At 41.8% G+C, this 21,025-nt stretch overlaps 1 protein-coding gene across 1 annotated transcript; it reads left to right on the forward strand.

The window, feature by feature from the left end:
• The first annotated feature begins 1,242 nt into the window (after window positions 1-1,242).
• On the forward strand, window positions 1,243-17,231 carry LOC108789212 (ficolin-2-like). Its single transcript, XM_018559165.1, has 9 exons — window positions 1,243-1,335; window positions 2,358-2,471; window positions 3,755-3,808; window positions 5,434-5,487; window positions 5,829-5,873; window positions 7,573-7,700; window positions 9,628-9,757; window positions 10,233-10,367; window positions 16,981-17,231. The coding sequence occupies exons 1-9, from the start codon at window positions 1,263-1,265 to the stop codon at window positions 17,229-17,231; spliced, it is 984 nt and encodes a 327-aa protein (XP_018414667.1). The 5' UTR covers window positions 1,243-1,262.
• Window positions 17,232-21,025: the final 3,794 nt, after the last annotated feature.

Genomic DNA, 21,025 nt, shown 5'->3' on the forward strand with positions numbered 1-21,025 from the left:
GCTGGAGAGAGTCCAGAGAAGGGCAGCAAACTCAATAAGGGGTAGGATCTAAGCTATGAGACAAGGTTGCTAAATTTGGACTTGTTCATGCTGGAAGTGAGGCGATTAAGAGGAGACATGATTTTAATGTACAAAATGTTTAGTGGTGATGGCAACATCAGCAATAAACGTTTTACAGTAAACTCCCTAACAAGGACTAGAGGCCACCACCTAAAATTGGTAGAGAACAGATTTAACCACAAAGGGCGTAGGGGATTCTTTTCAGTAAGAGCGGTTACATCTTGGAACTCACTTCCACAAGCAGTGATATCAGCTGAGAGTGTTGAATATTTTTAAAAGCATTTGGACAATTTCCTCAGAGATCGTAACATACAGGGGTACAGGTACTCTTAAAACCTAAGACCACAGAGGGACTCATATACACACATGCACGCATTACACACACACATAAAGGTTGAACTCGATGGACCTGTGTCTTTATTCAACCTCAAATACTATGTAATTATATTGTTGTAATATTATTCTCAAATTATTCCACAATGTTTAGATACAGATTGGTGAACCTCTGCCATCTGAGACACTCTGACTCTCTAAGATGCTCTTTTTATACCCAATCATGTTACTGAGCTGTTGCCAATTGATTTAATTAGTTGCAGAATGTTCTTCCAGCTCTTCCTTGTTAGTACCACTTACTTTTCCAGCTTTTTGTTGCCCTGTCCCAGCTTTTTTGAGACGTGCTGCTGCCATCATTTAAAAAATTACTTTACTTAGTTTTTTCTTGAAATGGTAAATTTTCTCAGTTTAAACATTTGATATGTTTTCTTATTTTCTTTTGTGAATAAAATACTGTATATGGCTTTATGAGATTTGTAAATGTAACTATGTAACTCATTACATTGTGTTTTTATGTTGATTTTACACAGCGTCCCAACTTGGAATTGGGGTTGTATATATAATTTTTATATAATATATATATATTTTTTTTTACTTGTAGAGAATGTACAATGTATGGACTTTTGATATCCTTACTGTGTAGAAAAATGTAAATGGGGTTAAACAAAAGGAACTCTGAAAATGTTAAAGTGTCTGAGGAAATAGCAGGAAACTGGAAAAGATCCAGGAGTTAAAAAGGGTCAAAGTTGAGTTTAGAAACCGTGTGATTGTTTTTCTGGTAAAGGGTTACTAGGAGTATAAGTGTTCCCCACGCAGTATCCTATTATCTAATGGATTGCAGAACTGCAAGGAGGCAATACAGACCAGTGATGGAGATGTGGGTGATATCAGTGCTTTTACTGCTAATGGCTCTCGGTGATGCCGAGGACTCGGGATGTCCAGGTATGTTTGCGTTTACATTTGACTGACAATGTTGTCACCTGTTTTCATGATTTCATGGTGGGAATTCTGATTTTGGGGGGCTCTTTTCAGTAGATTTTCGCCCATGTTGTGAGAAAGAGTAATTTTTGCATTCAGTACCCTAGCAGAACTTTTGATTTTTTGTTTTCTATTAACTTTCAGATGTCTTAGAAATTTTAGATGCAATACAATACACTACAGTTTTTACAATTCTGTTTGTTTGTTTGTTTGCATTGCTCACTTATTCTTATATATCTGATGGTTTTTTTGCCCCCTTTTTACTTAAAAAATGCTTGTTTTCAGTTGGGAGCCTAACTAACTCTACAGTTTTCTTTTTCTTCTTAGCAATCCTAAGCATTTTTGGCAATCAATAGGTTTGCATGGGTTGTTTAAATGATGTGACCATGCATTCACTATACCTCTTCTTCCCTAGTGTAGCATGCCTGTCTCCTAACTGTCACAAAGAGTGCACACTCATTTTCTCCTTGTTAGATGATAAGAAGGATCAATGCAAGTGACCAGAATCTTACAGTAAAGTGATATCAGGAAATGTAGGAGAGGGCTTGTGAAAAACAAAAGTTCAATATGGAGGTAATGGTATGTAAAGTATATAGAGGGATATAGGGTGGTTTGAAGATCCATTGGAATGCACATTGATTTATGATTGTAATTGGTAGCTCTATGGAAAAGCAAAGAACATGCTGAAAATGCAGAGACAATGCTGAGGAATACCAAGTGTGCCCATTGAAGGGACAAGAGTGGAGCATAGCCTAAATGTGGGCACATTTGGTTAATTTTACAACTGAATATTCCTAAACATTTGTTGTGTATGGCCAGCATTACACATTGAGTGTTATTGACGGGTGTATTTATAAAACATTCACAGAGTCATTCATTCTGCAAAACTGACATTTACATTTGGAACCAAGAAGCATAGGAAATGTTTTTATAAATGGTATAAATGTGCTTTAATATCTCTGTCCTGCACAATTCTCTTTTCTAAGAGGTAAAGATTGTTGGAGTTGGAGATTCAGATAAACTCACCATCCTCAGAGGATGTCCTGGAACTCATGGATTTCCTGGCCAAAAAGGAGAAAATGGGGCACCAGGAGAGAAAGGTAAGTCAGGAAATTTAAGATCAACTGCAGGCAACAAATACAATATATGTGCATGTCTTGTGCCATCTGGAATATATGTCCACCATACTGTTGTCAGAATGTCTATTCCATGTATCATAAATCTATGTTTTATATAATCCATTGGAACCAGATTCATTCACCTTTTTACTGGGCTTCTGTATTGTATAAACTCCTTCCTAAGTGGCAGTGTATATGTGTGAGCTCAGAGTATAGATATCGAGCCATTACATTTATGGCCAGGACCTGAGTATGTGGTACCACACCCCTAGGAATAGTAGTAATCACAAAAAGAAAAAGATGGGGTTTTGGAGGTACCAAATGACAATTCCAAGGCAATGAAAGGTAAAAAAAAAAAATATATATTTTTAATCACTATTTAATAAATATTACTTTTATTTACCTTTCATTGCCTTGGAATTGTCATTTGGTACCTTCAAAACCCCATCTTTTTCTTTTTGTGATTACAGAGTATAGATATGTTAAAATGTTAAACCGAGTAAACTCTTTGGCACTGTCAGATATAGGGCCAACTAAAAGTTGAGGACAATGGCAACCTAAGCATTTGGTTGGCAAGGTGCCAAGAGCACAAAGTAAATACCAGGATGAAAGTTAGAAATGCTGAACACATATGATGTATTCTTGCATTTGGGTTGAAATATAAAATGAACATGTTTGACTGGAGTGTACCATTAAACAATCAGTATTAACAGAATTTAAAAATGCTTGTTGACCTGCCCTCCCCAGGGACCCAGAGCACTTGTCCCCATTGAAAACTGCAGAGGTGGCTGAGGACTGTTGTCAGATCTCTCCCCCTTCTCCACTCCTATCTGACAACGGTGGATGAAGGAGATGGCAGTTCTGACTGACCATGCAGGAGAAGAGGAGTATCTTGAGTTTCAGAAGGCTGAAGAGGAACCATAGTTTGCTTTTTAGTACTTCATTGTTAGGCCTAGTTATTGTTCCTCTTCACCTACAAGATCTGAGACAATAGAGCCATAGTAGAGAGTTAAAAATGGCTAAAAAAAGTTTTCCATCTTTGCTCACTCTCAAACTTATTACTATTTAAAGCCAACGTCAACAGATATCTATAAATACAGTATAAGGACCTTCTGGCAGTGAAAGCACTGGTTCCACAGGTAATGTGGCTCACTGTGTATATATACATATATGCTCATATTTTAAAAGTTGTATTGTATATATTGCTCAAATTAATTATGCCCCCCATTAACTGTAACTTTAAATTTATTTATTTTTATTATTAGGAGAGAGGGGGCCCTCTGGAGTACCTGGGAAGCTGGGACCACCAGGGCAAACAGGTGGGTGAGAAACTCATTCTGCTGTCTGAGTAGCCAAGTTTATCCTGGGTGGTAGAATTGGTATATTCCTATCACACACTTTGTGTATTGCTACACAGTAGTTTAGAACTAGCCCAGCCACCATCTTTACTGCTCTACACCAGCCTTTCTCAACCAGGCTTCCTACAGAGGTTGTCAGTGGTCCCTTGAGCAGCAAGCAATTGTGGATTGATCTTTCTTCGGATGTGCCTGCATAGTTCCAACATCAATGCCACTCAAAACTATAGTTGTTGGACCAGTGACTTCCAATGTAAGTGGGCACAACAGTGACTAACAATATAAGGATAATTCTTTCCTCCTGTGATAGTAGCAAGGGGACCCTTCTCCTACTGACCATAAATGTAAGGGGATTCTTCTCCCACTGAACATAAATGGAAGGGGGCCCTTTCCTCACTGATGACCAATATAAGGGGGCTTTTCTCTTATTGACAACCAATTTAAGGGGTGCCTTTTCTCACTGACCACTAATGTAAGGGGGCAATTCTGTCCCTATCAATGTAAGGTGGCTTTCTCTCAATGATCACCAGTGTAAGGGGGCCCTTTTCCACTTGTCTTCCGATGTAAAGGGCCACTTCTCCAATGCACAACCATTCAAAGGGGAACATCACCACTAACCACACTATCTGTGTCTTTTCAGGCCATAATTATTACTAGGGATGCACCGATACCACTTTTTTAAGACCGAGTACGAGTACCGATACTTTTGATCAAGTATTTGCCGATACCAATTACCGATACTTTTTCTTAAAGGACCAGGTCACATTTTTTCTAAAGCAATACCAACTAATGATTTTAGGTCAGTTTCTTAATATGATTCATGAGATGACGAGGGAGCATGACGCCGGCTTCCCGGCCAATCAGAATGCCGGGCGCTGCGTCATTACAAGGCACCCGGCTTCCGGATTGGCTAGCTTTCTGACCAATCGGAAAACGCGTCATTACACGCTACCCGGCTTCCTGATTTGCCGGGAAGTCGGCTCCTTGCTCTCTCATCACAAGTGACGAGAGAGAATGGGGCAGTTTCCCGGCCAATAAGGAAAACGGGCAGCGTGTAATGACGAGCTGCCCGACTTCCTGATACAGGAAGTACTCGTGCTAGGTATCGGAGCATTTGGGCGAGTAGGAGTACTCACCCAAATACTCGGTATCGGCACCGATACCGATACTAGTATCAGTATCGGTGCATCCCTAATTATTACTAATTTCATCATATTATCATTCATTTCATTGCATGAGTATTTTCATTGCATTAAAAATGATGTTCTTATGCTGCAGGAGATGGCAGAATAACATATTTCGCATAGTATACTGTATATGCTGTATATGGTATATAGTAGACAATTTTTGTGCAGGTTGCATCTTTTTTTTGGGGGGGGGTTTGTGACAATATTTTTACAATTAACACAGCTAACTTTCATGAGTCTGTGAAATGCATTCTTAACCTCTTTGTTTATTCTCTTTAGATATATTTGTTGCCTTTTCATACACAGTTGAAATCACAAAAAGAATTCAAAATTATTTCACACATACAGCTCTACTAAAACATTGGGCTTCATGTGTTATATTACTTTTCATCTTCATTTTAGGTGGTAAGGGAAATTCTGGTGTCAAAGGGGAGCCAGGAGTCCAGGGAATAAAAGGTGAGAGATATTTGTTTTTATATAACCTTTATTTATTAAATGGACTGTGTTGATAACAAATGTCATACAATTAAGTACATTTGACCACTGTAAATGTTACTTACAATGTTTAACATAAGATGATAGCCAGTCAGGATGGGACCCTGTACCAGTGAGTATCTTTTTTTTAATTACAGATCAGTACATTTTACAATTATGACATGAAAACATATTTTGAGGCATAAAATTACCTTCAAAGGCCCAATTGACACCCGATTGTGATCAATTTGCAGATTTGAGAAAGTTTTTTTTATGTCTACTTATGTGTGCAGCTAAAGTGACCATTAGTTATCACTCTGCAGGTCAAAAAGGAGAAAAAGGAGCTCAAGCCGATTCAGAATATGGCGGTAAGCTATCACCAATATTTCATAGAAGAAGAAAAAATTTCAGAAATCTGGCATGTCTATTCATTAGAGTGAGTGTAGATGTGAGTCAGTTTTAGAAGCAAGTCATATGCAGCAAAGACAAGCATGCTTTAAAAAAATTATGTTTTTGTATATGTTTTCTTTACTTAATATGTTCATTTTTTTAGATACATTTGAACTATTGCATATTAATATTTGTTTTTTTCATATCCTCTTGGCTCCTATTTGCATGTGTCTCTGTTTATCCTTGTGTTTACATAGCCAAATAGCTAAAGCTGAAATTTGCACACATACTTGAATAAGTAAAAGTTGAGCTTCCTCCCCCTCAATCTCTGCTCTGTTCAGACATCCCTTTTGAGTTTCAGTTAGTGAGAAACAGTCTGAAAGGAAACACACAGAATCCATATAGCTATGGCGCATTGATGAGAATATGCTGGATCTGTTACCATCTAAGCTGGCAAATGGTTACTTGATATTTTTGATTGAATAAAATATTCTCTCACTGAGGTAAAATTGATGGTCTAAATGTGGCATATACTCTAAGCCTGTATTATACTTTATTTGATGGATCCTGCCACCTGTGTTGAATCTTTTACATTTAAACATTTATATTTTTCAGTAACTTGAACAGACACCTATACAGAAAAGGCTCAATTCACACACCAGTATAACTATCCTAATTTATTTAAAATTCCAGTCACATGGCTAAAAATAGAGTGCCTTAGGTTGCTGTAAGTTGCTAAGGGTAAGGGTTAATAGGTTGCTAAGGGTTAATAAGGGTTGAATAATGTAAACTAATGCGGTTAAGGGGTTAAATAGGAACAAATTATATTTACGTGACAGGTCATCCCCTATGATCTGCAGATGTAAGGAACAGAGTAACAAGTACAGTACCAAGAAATGTTACTTTGTGTCCATGAATCCCATATCTAAACAGTGTCTATTACCTCGGTTTACAAGGTATGTTTTTTGATAGCAGCAGCTGTAATAGTTGCTCTATAACACAGCAACTCGTGGATGTCACTTTGACAGCAGGCAATTGGGAAACAGCAGGTGGGTAACAAAGGATAAGGCATGCTACGTATGCCCTGTGTAGTTCAGTGAGTTTTGTTGGACCTCTGAGCCATTGTCGATGACTGGGATTTCATGATATTTTTGTCCCATTAAGAACATTGCATTAAACCAATAGATAGTTTGGAGGGATCCTCCATTTCATGACATGGAGGGCCAGTTCCTTTTTGACAAATGCCAGATAGTTTCCTTTCTCCTGTAATTCTCCCAGATCAGTCAGTCATATTACCAGTGCCCAAGTGCCCAGGCATCGCTTATATATAACCCATTTGGCAGAGCATTGGCCACTTGACTGGTGCCCCAGAGATGCTGATTTGGAAGAACTATAAGAATAAGGCTAATAACAATTTGTTTTTGCTTTTCTAGCCTTCCTGCCAGGAGCTAAACTTGCTAACTGTATGTAAAAGTAGAAGGTATCCATATACATTATTTAATATTTATAATTTCTCTTAATTCAGCAGAGAATCCTAATATTTCTATATATTGCAGTAAATGACACATCACCGCATATATATTTATTCTTTATAAGTAACAAAACATATTCCTTAGTCCTGGAAATTTAACAAGTTTTTATACAAGTTTTTCTGGTGCTGATAACCTTATGTTTTAGAGGCAAAGAACTGTAAGGAACTCCTACATAAAGGATTTACTATGAGTGGCTGGTTCACAATATTCCCAGATGGACAAAAGCCATTGAAAGTTCTGTGTGATATGCACACCGATGGAGGAGGCTGGATTGTGAGTGTATCTGCTTAAAAAATTTGTAATAATTGTAATTTTGTAATAATGTGTAATGTGTAAGTTAACTATTCCAAAGTCTATAAGGCTGTCAGAAAATACACTTTGTGGATGCTCCCCCCCAGCCACCCCTCGCATGGAATTGTAGATGCTCCCCCCCAGCCCCTCCTTACAGGGAGTTTGTGGATGCTCCCTCCCCCCTTGCAGGGAGTTTGTGGATGCTCCCTCCCCCCTTGCAGGGAGTTTGTGGATGCTCCCTCCCCCCTTGCAGGGAGTTTGTGGATGCTCCCTCCCCCCTTGCAGGGAGTTTGTGGATGCTCCCTCCCCCCTTGCAGGGAGTTTGTGGATGCTCCCTCCCCCCTTGCAGGGAGTTTGTGGATGCTCCCTCCCCCCTTGCAGGGAGTTTGTGGATGCTCCCTCCCCCCTTGCAGGGAGTTTGTGGATGCTCCCCCTTAGCCCCCCCGGCATAGGGATTTTGTGGATGCTCCCCCCAGCCCCCATCACAGGAAATTTGTGGATGCTTACCCCAAGAGTTTGTGGATGCTTTAGTACTGAACAGTGCACTCTCTACTACTGCACTCTATGTTCTTTACTACCGTGCTGTGTGTTCTTTACTACCATGCTCTGCATTCTTTGGTAGTGAACAGTACGCTCTTTACTACAGGGCACTGCATTCTGTACTACCGCGCTCTGCCTTCTTTACTACTGCACTCTGCGTTCTTTACTACCGTGCTCTGCGTTCTTTAGTACTGAACAGCGCATTTTTTACTACTGTGCTTTGCGTTCTTTAGTACCGCGCTCTGCATTTTTCAATACAGTGTGCTGCATTCTTTACTACTGAGTTCTGTGTTCTTTACTATCATGATCTGCATTCTTTACTCCCGCGCTCTGCATTCTTTACTATTGAGCGTTGCGTTATTCACTACCGTACTCTGCATTCTTTACTAATGTGCTCTGCATTCTTTACTTCCGCGCTCTGCATTCTTTACTATTGAGCAATGCGTTATTTACTACTGTGCTCTGCATTCTTTACTAGCGCGCTCTGCATTCTTTACTACCGTGTGCTGCGTTCTATGCTACTGACCTCTGCGTTCATGACTACTGAGCTCTGAGTTCTTTACTACTGAACTGTATGTGATCTCAGCTATGAAAACGTTTTCTGATTGTCATCTACACGATGTGTATATTTCCTTGTATAGCAATCAGCAGGGCTGAAGCTAGCAGGGGCATCTCCGCGCATGAAGGGAGCCACACTTTATGAGGCTATTTCTGCTCCACAGCATTCAGAAAGGCCCAGCTGAGCCACAAAAGAGAGGCTTGAATGAAGTGTTTATAAGCCTCACCTACATGGTAGATCAGTATCTTTAGACCCTCTTCTGGAGGTGAAGCTTGAAATCACTTCATTCAAGTCTCTCCTCCATGACAGATTAGAAGGGGCACTGCTGGAAAAATAAAAGCGAGACCAGAAGCGGCTGTTTTATTAACAAAGCAGCACTGGAAAATGAGGCGATTTGAAGCCTCACCTCTGCGATGGATCAGGAGGGACGCCACCGCAACAAAAGAAGAAGATAGCCCAGAAGTGTGGGGTGGAGGCAGGGGAGGTGTGGATGGAGAACTTCTCCTGGGAAGGGGGGGGTGGGGGGCAACTCTGAGTATTTTCCCTGGGTGAGAGAATGTCTAGCTTCGCCACTGGTTAATTGTATAGCTAGAGATAACCCCTTTTCGAATATGAGTGAGTTATGGACTCCACTATGCTGTCATTTTTCCTTACTGTGAGTAAAAATGTGCAATGTTTGAAGAAAATCATTTAAAACCCGCTGATTCTTAAACCTTGTTCAATGTTCATGTTGTCTAATGAAATAATAGCTTCCACTTACTTACTAAAGTTTTTTACATTCCTCTTTTTTGTCTATTCTTCTTGGTGTAGGTTTTCCAAAGACGTATGGATGGCTCTGTTGATTTCTATCGAGACTGGAAGTCTTACAAGGCAGGTTTTGGGAGCTACCTGACGGAGTTTTGGTTAGGAAATGACAAAATTCACCAATTAACATCTTCAGGTGATGGTTACCAGTACTTTATGTGTGAATTTAACTTTGACCCGAGTGAAACTCCAGTTTAAGTGAGAGGAGCTGCCTCTACACCACTTTACTCATGCAGGAGTCTTTGAAAGAATCTCAACTAAATTGTAACTCTTGTTGCAGGGGATGTCTGTAATCAAAATTCAAACTCAGTGCATACTTCAAGGGGAAGAAGTAGAGAGCCAATCACAATAGAAGGACATAAGATCCTTATTGCAAGGAACCCACATCTGAATTTTTAAATGTTTTTTTGTGTATAATTTCCTCCACACAAAATCAGTCCCTGAAATGTGACACCATTTCAGCTGCCATAGGATTTTCTGCCTAGGCTGTGTGTCTCTGTTTTTTTGTACACCAATAGAACCAAAAATCATAAGTGCTCATTAAACTGCTATTTTAATAAAGTATTCTTGCCTTTTATATTGTTGTCTAAACTTTTTTCTTGCCATTATAGGTCAATGGGAACTCCGGGTGGACTTTCAAGACTTTGACTTAGTGAGATCATTTGCTAAATACAGCTCCTTCAAAATTCTGGGAGAGTCTGAGAAGTACAAGCTGGAATTGGGGAGTTTTACAAGCGGTGATGCAGGTAAAACTTGTCATTTAGAAAGAAAAAGATGCAGCTGTCCAATTCATTTAAATCCAGCCCCGAGGTGCATAGTCTGAGGGGTAATTTACTGTACATCATACAAAACAAAACTTTGAGGCTCTCTACCCTATTAGCCAACCAAGAGGACCTACCCATCTGTCTCAGCTACAGACAATTGCATATAGATGTGGAAGTTGCTTTGCATCAAGGCAAGTCTGTGTTCTGCAGTTCATCTCTAACCTATGAGAGCAGAAATAAGGCACAGTAGTAAATACATCCAAAAGCAGGCTTACCTGATTGCTAGACTATTCATGCCTATGGAGCATACACATAAACAACGAGTGGGACAGGAAGTGATAAGAAATCTCTCTAATGGAGACACACTGACAAAAGATTAACAGAGTCTTTAAAGTGTATCTAAATGCAAGGACAGCAATTGCATGTATTGCAGTTTACCAGTCCTTAGATGGTGATCCTGCAAATAACACACTTCCTGTCCCTTTGTGGCCATGCTCATTTCTCCACTGTATCTATACAAGGATCCATAGTTGTCACGCAGGCTGGACTTAAAACATGTCTTCCTTTGTATATGTCAATTACATGGTGTATTGATGGGACTAGTAGTTTTCAGCTTCCAGGAAGTGAAAAGGACACTGAATTTCTGGAACCAGCTACCAATTCTGCAGGGTGGTGGTCTATCTGTGCATTCATCCAGTGAGCTGCAGTCAATGCCCCCGACTAGTTGATTGACAGCTGCTCTGGTCATTTAGCAGCTGAGACCGGGACTTCTTGTAAATGTAACTCTATTTGTCCTGGTGACCGTTTTCACTGAGACAGAAATGACAATCCAAAAATGTCTCTAGTTGTCACTAGAGCACTCAGTGACTTTTCACTGTAAAGATTTCCTCTGATTTCCTGTTGCATCTCCAGAATAGGAAGTGAAGGTTGTGATGATATCACTCTCAGCCTCACCCTGCACAGAGATTTTCCAGCTCACGAGACAACAATCTAAGGCCAGCAGACTGAGAGTGATTGTCACTGGGGTTGATTAACTCCACAATTAGCCCTTTACACACACAAATAATAGCTGCCAGCAGAAACATGCACCTTTCCCAGATAATGTTGTGACAGTTTCAGCATTAAACAATGCCTGTTATGCTTGCTGTCCTTCCAGACAGGGGTTTCAAAGAGACAAGGATTCTTTCAATTCCTATACAGAGAACAGAGACAAAGCTGAACAATTTGAAAATATTGTTTAATAAAAGAAAAGGAAAACGGTGCAGAAAAATATACAGAAAATATATTACAGAAATGGACAAATAATACAACAGCACAACAAAAAAGGGAAAAAGTATGAAGTTACTTAGCAAAGTCCTGGGTTCTATGGGTTTCAGCAGAGTCCAGTCAATGAAACATAAAATGGATCTGAGATTGGCTCTCTAGAAATAAATCTCTTGGCAGATGTACTTTTACTATACAGGTGAAACTCGAATAATTAGAATATCGTGCACAGTTCATTTATTTCACTAATGCAACTTAAAAGGTGAAGCTAATATATGCGATAGACTCATTACATGCAAAGCAAGATAGTTCAAGCCGTGATTTGTCATAATTGTGATGATTATGGCTTACAGCTCATGAAAACCCCAAGAACCCCAAATCCACAACTTCAAAAAAGTAGATTATTACATGCAATCAATAAAAGAAGGATTGTACATAGAACAATATCGGACCTCTGAAAAGTACAAGCATGCATATGTACTCAGTACTTGGTTTGGGCCCCTTTTGCAGCACTTACTGCAATTACTTTTGCACGATATTCTAATTATTCGAGTTTCACCTGTATGTACTTTGGACTATATTATATTTATACCTATTCAAAAGGACTTCTGCCTCCAAGAGATTAGGGAAACCTAGCGTTCTGAAATAACTGTCCTTTGTGAAGATTTCCATCACCTTACACAACGCATAAAAACTGTGAAAAATTAAATCAATCGATCCAATTGGATGTTCATCAACTCCATGCTCAGGTGATTTCTCAAAGCTCAGTTATTGGAAACATGCAGACACACTTAGCGGACTTAGATAATAGGAGACACAGAAACAACGTCAGACTAAGGCCTGGTTCACACCTGGGCGTTTTACAGCGCGTTCCTACGCGCTGTAAAACGCTCAACATGTGAAAACCAATAATTGCCTATGGGCATGGTTCCCACCTGGGCGTATTTCACCTGGGCGTAGGAAGGCGCTGAAAAATGCCCTACGCCCAAAGAAGTACAGGAGCTCCTTTGGGGCGTATTTTCCGCGCGTATCTATTAGGATACAGCTGGATAGCCCTCGGAAACGCGCGTTTGTCGCACGTTTCTTTTACCGCAAATCGCTGTAAAAACGCGTGGCAAACGCGCATATTCCGTACGGCCAGGTGTGAACCCAGCGTTAAGGGTTTGTCTGAGGCTACTGGAGTGAAGGATCTGAAATAAATCCTGCAAGCAATCTGTAATCTCATTCTGGGTGAGCCTCCGTCTCATAAAATTGAAATCTATAGTGCCCAAAGAGCCCCTAATCCTAGGGGTAATTCCTCCCAACCCAGAGATCTGATCTGCAGGATTCATTGCTACTCTCTCAAGGAAGGAATTATGAGGAAGGCACACAATATGCAGAATCTCATTCTTTCAATTCCTATACAGAGAACAGAGACAAAGCTGAACAATTTGAAAATATTGTTTAATAAAAGAAAAGGAAAACGGTGCAGAAAAATATACAGAAAATATATTACAGAAATGGACAAATAATACAACAGCACAACAAAAAAGGGAAAAAGTATGAAGTTACTTAGCAAAGTCCTGGGTTCTATGGGTTTCAGCAGAGTCCAGTCAATGAAACATAAAATGGATCTGAGATTGGCTCTCTAGAAATAAATCTCTTGGCAGATGTACTTTTACTATACAGGTGAAACTCGAATAATTAGAATATCGTGCACAGTTCATTTATTTCACTAATGCAACTTAAAAGGTGAAGCTAATATATGCGATAGACTCATTACATGCAAAGCAAGATAGTTCAAGCCGTGATTTGTCATAATTGTGATGATTATGGCTTACAGCTCATGAAAACCCCAAGAACCCCAAATCCACAACTTCAAAAAAGTAGATTATTACATGCAATCAATAAAAGAAGGATTGTACATAGAACAATATCGGACCTCTGAAAAGTACAAGCATGCATATGTACTCAGTACTTGGTTTGGGCCCCTTTTGCAGCACTTACTGCAATTACTTTTGCACGATATTCTAATTATTCGAGTTTCACCTGTATGTACTTTGGACTATATTATATTTATACCTATTCAAAAGGACTTCTGCCTCCAAGAGATTAGGGAAACCTAGCGTTCTGAAATAACTGTCCTTTGTGAAGATTTCCATCACCTTACACAACGCATAAAAACTGTGAAAAATTAAATCAATCGATCCAATTGGATGTTCATCAACTCCATGCTCAGGTGATTTCTCAAAGCTCAGTTATTGGAAACATGCAGACACACTTAGCGGACTTAGATAATAGGAGACACAGAAACAACGTCAGACTAAGGCCTGGTTCACACCTGGGCGTTTTACAGCGCGTTCCTACGCGCTGTAAAACGCTCAACATGTGAAAACCAATAATTGCCTATGGGCATGGTTCCCACCTGGGCGTATTTCACCTGGGCGTAGGAAGGCGCTGAAAAATGCCCTACGCCCAAAGAAGTACAGGAGCTCCTTTGGGGCGTATTTTCCGCGCGTATCTATTAGGATACAGCTGGATAGCCCTCGGAAACGCGCGTTTGTCGCACGTTTCTTTTACCGCAAATCGCTGTAAAAACGCGTGGCAAACGCGCATATTCCGTACGGCCAGGTGTGAACCCAGCGTTAAGGGTTTGTCTGAGGCTACTGGAGTGAAGGATCTGAAATAAATCCTGCAAGCAATCTGTAATCTCATTCTGGGTGAGCCTCCGTCTCATAAAATTGAAATCTATAGTGCCCAAAGAGCCCCTAATCCTAGGGGTAATTCCTCCCAACCCAGAGATCTGATCTGCAGGATTCATTGCTACTCTCTCAAGGAAGGAATTATGAGGAAGGCACACAATATGCAGAATCTCAAGTTTGATGGTGCTTCCCTACAACTCTATCTTGACTTATCTTGGTACACTCTTCAGAAACGCAGGATACTCCACCCACTGTTGACTGTACTCTGAGATGCCATCATCCTTAGGAATACTGCTCACCTGACTCCTAGACCCAAAGCTGGTCTAACCATGCTTGTCCCCTCTTTTAACACATAGGTAAGGCAGAGTAGCCCACTCTACTGCACACGGGAAAACTCCTGATTCCATTTCTCTGTGGTATTGCCCCTTCCAATGTATCTGCGCTTTTCTTCTTTATAAAACTTGTGGGTACCTGTCATAAATATAACAATGCTCTATAGTGCAGCTCAATTTATATTGAAAAAGCGCTTTATTCAAATAAATTCCTACTCACATGTAGATTAAAAACAAATTGCATCAAAATTGGATATACACTTCTCAGTCCTCTGTGAACGCCGTCAACCGTGCACTGTGCTTCCCAGCTCCACCCTGGAATGCTTAAATGGGAAGCCTTATTGGGAAGGAAACTAGCTGAGGAGGAGTGGGATGAAATATGGGCTAATGCCAATAAAACTTCTGTCTGCACCCTATATAAGGAGAACAAGTACAATATCCTATTTAATTGGTATCACACACTGGAGCTTCTGCATTCAATCAAGTCAAAAATGTTTTTCCTTCCCCCCCAATGTTAATGTCAGCACTTACCTTAAATTATGTTTCTTAATCCGATCTTCTTCTTCTTTCTTGTCCTTTTCATCTGTCCCTCCAGCGTTGAGGCGGGTCTCCGATCCAGCGCTGACTCCTCTGGGCTTCCTGGCACTTCCTGTCCCACGGTGTCTGCATGCGGGTGCACGCGTCCATAGACTTACCTTGTGTCTCTCCTCGCGACCCGGCCGAAAATGTGATCTGCGCATGCGCCCACCCCAAGATGCTTTGTGGCCGCCCGAGATTTTTCACATTTTCAGACGGGAGCGTGCGGGGAAGACACAGGTGAGTATTAACCCTTTTCAAAGCGGGGTTTTTTTTTTTTTTACACTTTTTGCATAAATCTACTGCTTTCTAGCAGTAGATATATGCAAAAATACCTGAGGCTTTAATTATCCTTTAAGCAATCTGCAAGAATGTGGGATAAGAAAGTCAATTAAATACTCACGAAAGAGGGATTCACAAGAAGCAAAGCAGATCCCTGTCTTTATTCCAGGAATCAAGAAGACAGATGGACAGACCTCTTTTGAACAAGAAAGGGACTATAGTCAAATAGTTCACAAACTAAAATATAACTTTGAAAGAGCTAGGAAACATCAGTCACTATCTGGGAATCCAAAAAGATAGGGAAGAAGATGGAAGCTGTCTTCTTAACCAAAGTCAGAAAATTGCAGAAATTTTGGAACAGTTGCACATGCAAAATGCTAAGGAATTAAAAACACCTATGGAACCAGGCTACAGAAAGAGCAATGAAGTAGAAAACTTGCTACACAACAATGACATGTACTGCAGAGCAATCGGAAAGCTACTATAGATTGCCACTGTGACAAGACCGGACATAGCGGCAGCAGTGGGCATAATAGCTGGGCATGAAGCTACGACTGCCAGCAGCGTCAAATCCAAAACGAGTTGGATATGCGAATGCTGATTGGGCCGGAGACTGCACAGACCGCAAATCCACAAGTGGTTACATCTACCAATACGGGGAAGGATCCAAAAGTTGGTCTAGCCGAAAGCAAGCAACCGTTGCACTTTCCTCAACTGAAGACTGAAGCTGAATACATAGCAGTAGCACACACATGTCAAGAAGCAATATGGATTCACCAGCTTTTAACGGACATGTCAAAACCCATCCTTATCTTGGAAAATAACCAGGGATGTATAAAGCTGACACAATCAGAAAGGGTCAACCCTAGAACCTGCACATCGATGTGAAGTATCATTTGCTTAGAGACACGAGCAAGCTATTATCGACATTCAATATTGCTCATCAGAAGAAATGACTGCGGATTGCATTGCCAAAAGATAGTCACAGTTTCCATCGAGAGAAGCTAAACATCATATAGCAACGCATATGCTGTTGAGAAGGGGTGTTGGAAAAACAACAGCATATAATTCTGCTAATTAATGTTATTGCAACCTTGTTAATGGCAATTCCTAAGGTTGAATTGAAGACCTTTTAAAGACTCTCTGCAAAAAGATGTTTAATGAGTATGCTGATCTAATAGTATCGCAAACTGGCGAACTGCAGTGTGCAGTAGGGTTTCCTGACTAGTTTTGGGGTGCCCAGACCTCATTACTATCACAAATATATTATCACCCATGACCACATTCATGCCAATATTGTTACTATAATTCAGGCAATGCTGGATGAGTACTGGCATGTTGGGAAATATGGCTTCTCTACTGATGGAGTTGGGAGGGGCTTGTCTCTTGTAATCATACAGTATGTCATGGCAGGCTGGTTAATGATATGTGCTACATTAATATCATTATCTTCTCTTTCAGGGGACTCAATGAAACATCACAATGGGATGAAGTTCTCCACCACTGACCAGGACAATGATGCAGACCAAAATAACCATTGTGTCAATCTCTATAAAGGACCTTGGTGGCACGTTGCATGTCATACTGCCAATCTGAATGGACAATACCTGCAGGGAAACCACAATACCTTTGCTGATGGTATTAACTGGCAAGATGGCAAGGGCTACAACTACTCATACAAACAGTGTGCAATGAAAATCAGACCTGTGTAATGTAAGGCAAGCCTTCAGAGGATAATAATAAATGTGTCCTGGTGTTTTATACTTTATAATGAACCTTCATGGCATCTTACTGTGTGACCAATTATAACATATATATTTAACAAAAATATATTTAACTGCACTTGGCTTGTATATTTTATGGATCACACCCACCTAAAGGTGGCAATTACAATTCTCTTACCTGTCTAGTGTGATAGCCACATGTGGTACAAGGCTTCTCTTGCCTTAGGTCTCATGGCACAGTTATTGAACAAGCTGCTATATACACAAGGAAGCAGGAATGCAGGGTAAATGCAGGAACACAGCTGCAGGAATGATAGCTGACGTCCACACAGCAACTGACAAATGGTTTCCATGCTCAGGCATCGTTTGAATAGAGCACTCTTATTAATGCTAGAGCAGTGGGTCATGTTGGATCCAAAATGTTTTATGAACAGACCCTCAATGTGTACACCAGCGGTTCTCAACCTGTGGGTCGGGACCCCCTCGGGGGTCGAATTACAATTTGCCAGGGGTCGCCGGGAGTCAATGGCATAACAACGGGGGGAGGGGCGCCGGGTAGCGGTAAGCGGGCTGGCCGGGAGGAGCACAATATTGAAACAGGCAGACCCGTCGGTAATCATGTAGTTGAGTAGACCGGGCTCCGGGCTTTTGCTGTAATGATCTTAGCTCCGCCCCCTGTGCTGACTTCGGTGCCGCTCATTCTACACTGTGTCTCCAGCTGTCTCCCGCCATGTGCCTTCTCTGGAGCCTCACACTACCTCCTTGGGGCCACTCTCTGCACTGTGGGAGGAGCCATTCTCTCCTCTCTGTCCTCACTGCCTCCTGGTCCCAAGCTGCAGGTACTAGTCTGTGTGTGTGTCTGTATGTAAGTGTGTCATTGTATGTGTGTGTCATTGTATGTGTGTGTCATTGTATGTAAGTGTGTCAGTGTGTCATTGAATGTGTGTGTGTGTCACTGTGTTTGTCAGTGTGTGTGTGTCACTGTGTTTGTCAGTGTGTGTGTGTCACTGTGTTTGTCAGTGTGTGTGTGTCACTGTGTTTGTGTCACTGTGTTTGTCAGTGTGTGTGTGTGTGTGTGTGTCCCTGTGAGCTTGTAAGCTTCATCAAGTCCTAGCGCCCAATTCCTATGTTTCTGTGTCCTGTGCATTGTGTGACGTGTTGTATATCACTGATAGATATACTGTATATTCTATATAATAATCCAGGTCAATAAAAGAGAGAGAACTTTCCTGTGGAAGGTTTCTACACTGTCAGTACACAATTTGCAGGCATCACCGCCCTCCCCAATGGTGGATTTCCGGCACCTAATCCTGTCCACATACATTTTATTTAGGAATAATAACACTTTGATATGGAGGGGAAGTGTACAAGGACAATGAGGGCATGCTCGGACCTGTAGTTCCCAGGGTGATATGTGGTGTACAGGGATAATGAGGGCACGATGGGACTTGTAGTTGTACAGCCTCTGCATATCACCTAGGGAACTACAAGTCCCAGCATTCAGTGGCGTCACGAGGGGTGCAGCCCGCACCCGGATGCCACCAGTGGAGGCGGTGACACCAATATGACTGACAGTCATTTTGGTGTCACCCCCTCTAATAATAAATAATAATCATAAAAATAATAGTAATTTTTGTCTAAAAGAAAACATAAACCTTTTATTATCATTATTATTAATAATAAAAGCTGACACCCTCGGCTTGTGTTATATGGTTTGCCATTTTAGCTGTTACAGCAGTGGTTCTCAACCTGTGGGTCACTGTGTGATTTCTGCTGTGCTAGGTGAGTCCTCCTCAGCCCTCTCTTAGCGCAGCAGTGTCAGTTCTCCCGCCACGCCGCCAGATGTCCCTGCAGCAGCTGCGTCAACCCTAAATTTTACCGTTGGGGGTCACCACAACTTGGCAAATGTTACCAAGGGGTCCCGGCCCTAGAAAGGTTGAGAACCACTGGTGTACACGAACAGCCTGCTCACGAACACATACACGTTTCATATATACTGTATATATATGTATATATATATATGTGTGTGTGTATATACTAGGGCTGTGGAAATTAACGATTAATTCCTTGATTAATCGTTAATTTTTTTGATCGATCAAAATTCTTTTGATCGGTACTCACCTCTCCGCCGGCTTCCGGGTCTTCCGGGAGACTCCTCCCCCCTTTCACCAAGTCGTCGTCGGCTAACGAAGGGAAGGGGTCCGGTGACGTCGATGTCCGTGACGTGGCTCCCAGGTTGAAGGACGTGGCTGTGACTATGTCGTCTTGTGGCTGGATAGTGACAAAGAAGGAGAAAATATCTGTTTTGAGGTAATGATCTGACACTTCTTTCCCACACCTTGTTATTCTGTATAGCTGGGTATACACTAGTAATTTTTTTTTTGGTTTAACTTTTGGGCTGAAAGAAAATATCTAAAAAAAATTCCCCCATCCATGCTTAATAATATAAAACAGAAGTCATCAACTTGCGCAACTAGATCGATTGTTTATGAACTATATATTGATAGTATCAAATGAACTCCAGTTATACTGGTAATTACTCCAGAGAAGATGTATGCACCGATCCTGCAGCCTGGTTGGTTGGATAGGGAAACATCCATATAACAGCACTGTGAAGAAAACATAGGAAACCGGCGCACCGATCTAAGTGCAGTATAAAGTAACTGTCACGCATCAGATGAAAGTCCCATCTCAGCTGCTGGTCCGAGATTGCTATCAGGATAGGGAGAAAGCTGAGCACAGCTGTGGCTGTTTCTCCTCAAAGCAGGGTCACAGCTGCTGAGTACTTCCGGGTCGTTAGGTGTCAGGTGTTGCTAGGCAACACGTTTCAGAGGTTCACCTCCTTTGTCAAGCCTAAGGGTGGAGTGGGCAGCCTAAGGGTGGAGTCAGGGGTGTATCTACTGCAAGGCAAACTAGGCATTTGCCTAGGGCGGCACTTCCCAGGGGGGCAGCAGGAAACTCCACCCAAACCAATGAGGTGGACAGGGCCGGACTTGCATTTGTGGGCCGAGGCTGGGCGGCACAGAATCAGACAGCGGCGATTGCCTAATGAGGCAAACTAGACGGCCGCAAGGCCCTAAGAGTGGCTGCCTAATTAGAGAGCTTCCCGGTGGAGGGGAGGGCCCAGTGAGATGCTGTCCGGCTGGCTTTGTGCAGGAGGTGGAGGAGAAGCAGCAAGTGGCTCGGGGCTGGCCATAGCATGTGATCTGATGGTGGGATGTCCCAGAAGCAGGCTGGTGGCTGCAATTTATCCTGTTGGTACTGATGGCACTTCAAGCTGCAGGTAAGAGGAGCAGCACATGTATGCAGGGAAAGGGACTATGCACAGCCCACCTGAGACCATGAACAGCTCTCCTGAGACCCCGTGTGCGCTATATCCAGTGACTGACAGGTTGCGCAAAATGACCTAAACAGGATGGGGTGGGGCACATTTAGATTGAGGGGGGTGCCTGAGTTTAGTCTTGCCTAGGGCAGCACAAAACCAAAATACACCACTGGGTGGAGTGGGCAGCTCCACCCTTAGGATTGACAAAGGAGTTGAACCTCTGAAACGCGTTGCCTAGCAACACCTGAAACCTGACGACCCGGAAGTACTCAGCAGCTGTGACCCTGCTTTGAGGAGAACCAGCCACAGCAGTGCTCAGCCACTGGATCAGACCTGTGTCTTCCAGCACAGGTGTCCTGGGATCTTTCTGGACTAAACTGGACTCTGCTTTCTCCCTATCCTGATAGCAATCTCGGACCAGCAGCTGAGATGGGACTTTCATCTGATGAGTGGCAGG

Source organism: Nanorana parkeri, unplaced genomic scaffold (genome assembly GCF_000935625.1).
Source record: "Nanorana parkeri isolate BGI_ZX_2015 unplaced genomic scaffold, ASM93562v1 scaffold380, whole genome shotgun sequence".
NCBI lineage: Eukaryota > Metazoa > Chordata > Amphibia > Anura > Dicroglossidae > Nanorana > Nanorana parkeri.

What these genes read in the sequence shown, in the direction of transcription:
- LOC108789212 (XM_018559165.1), top strand. Translation starts at nt 1,263, where the DNA reads ATGGAGATGTGGGTGATATCAGTGCTTTTACTGCTAATGGCTCTCGGT. An exon ending in CCGATGGAGGAGGCTGGATT is followed by an intron (nt 7,701 to 9,627) that starts GTGAGTGTATCT and finishes TTCTTGGTGTAG; the next exon opens with GTTTTCCAAAGACGTATGGA. An exon ending in TTTTACAAGCGGTGATGCAG is followed by an intron (nt 10,368 to 16,980) that starts GTAAAACTTGTC and finishes CTTCTCTTTCAG; the next exon opens with GGGACTCAATGAAACATCAC.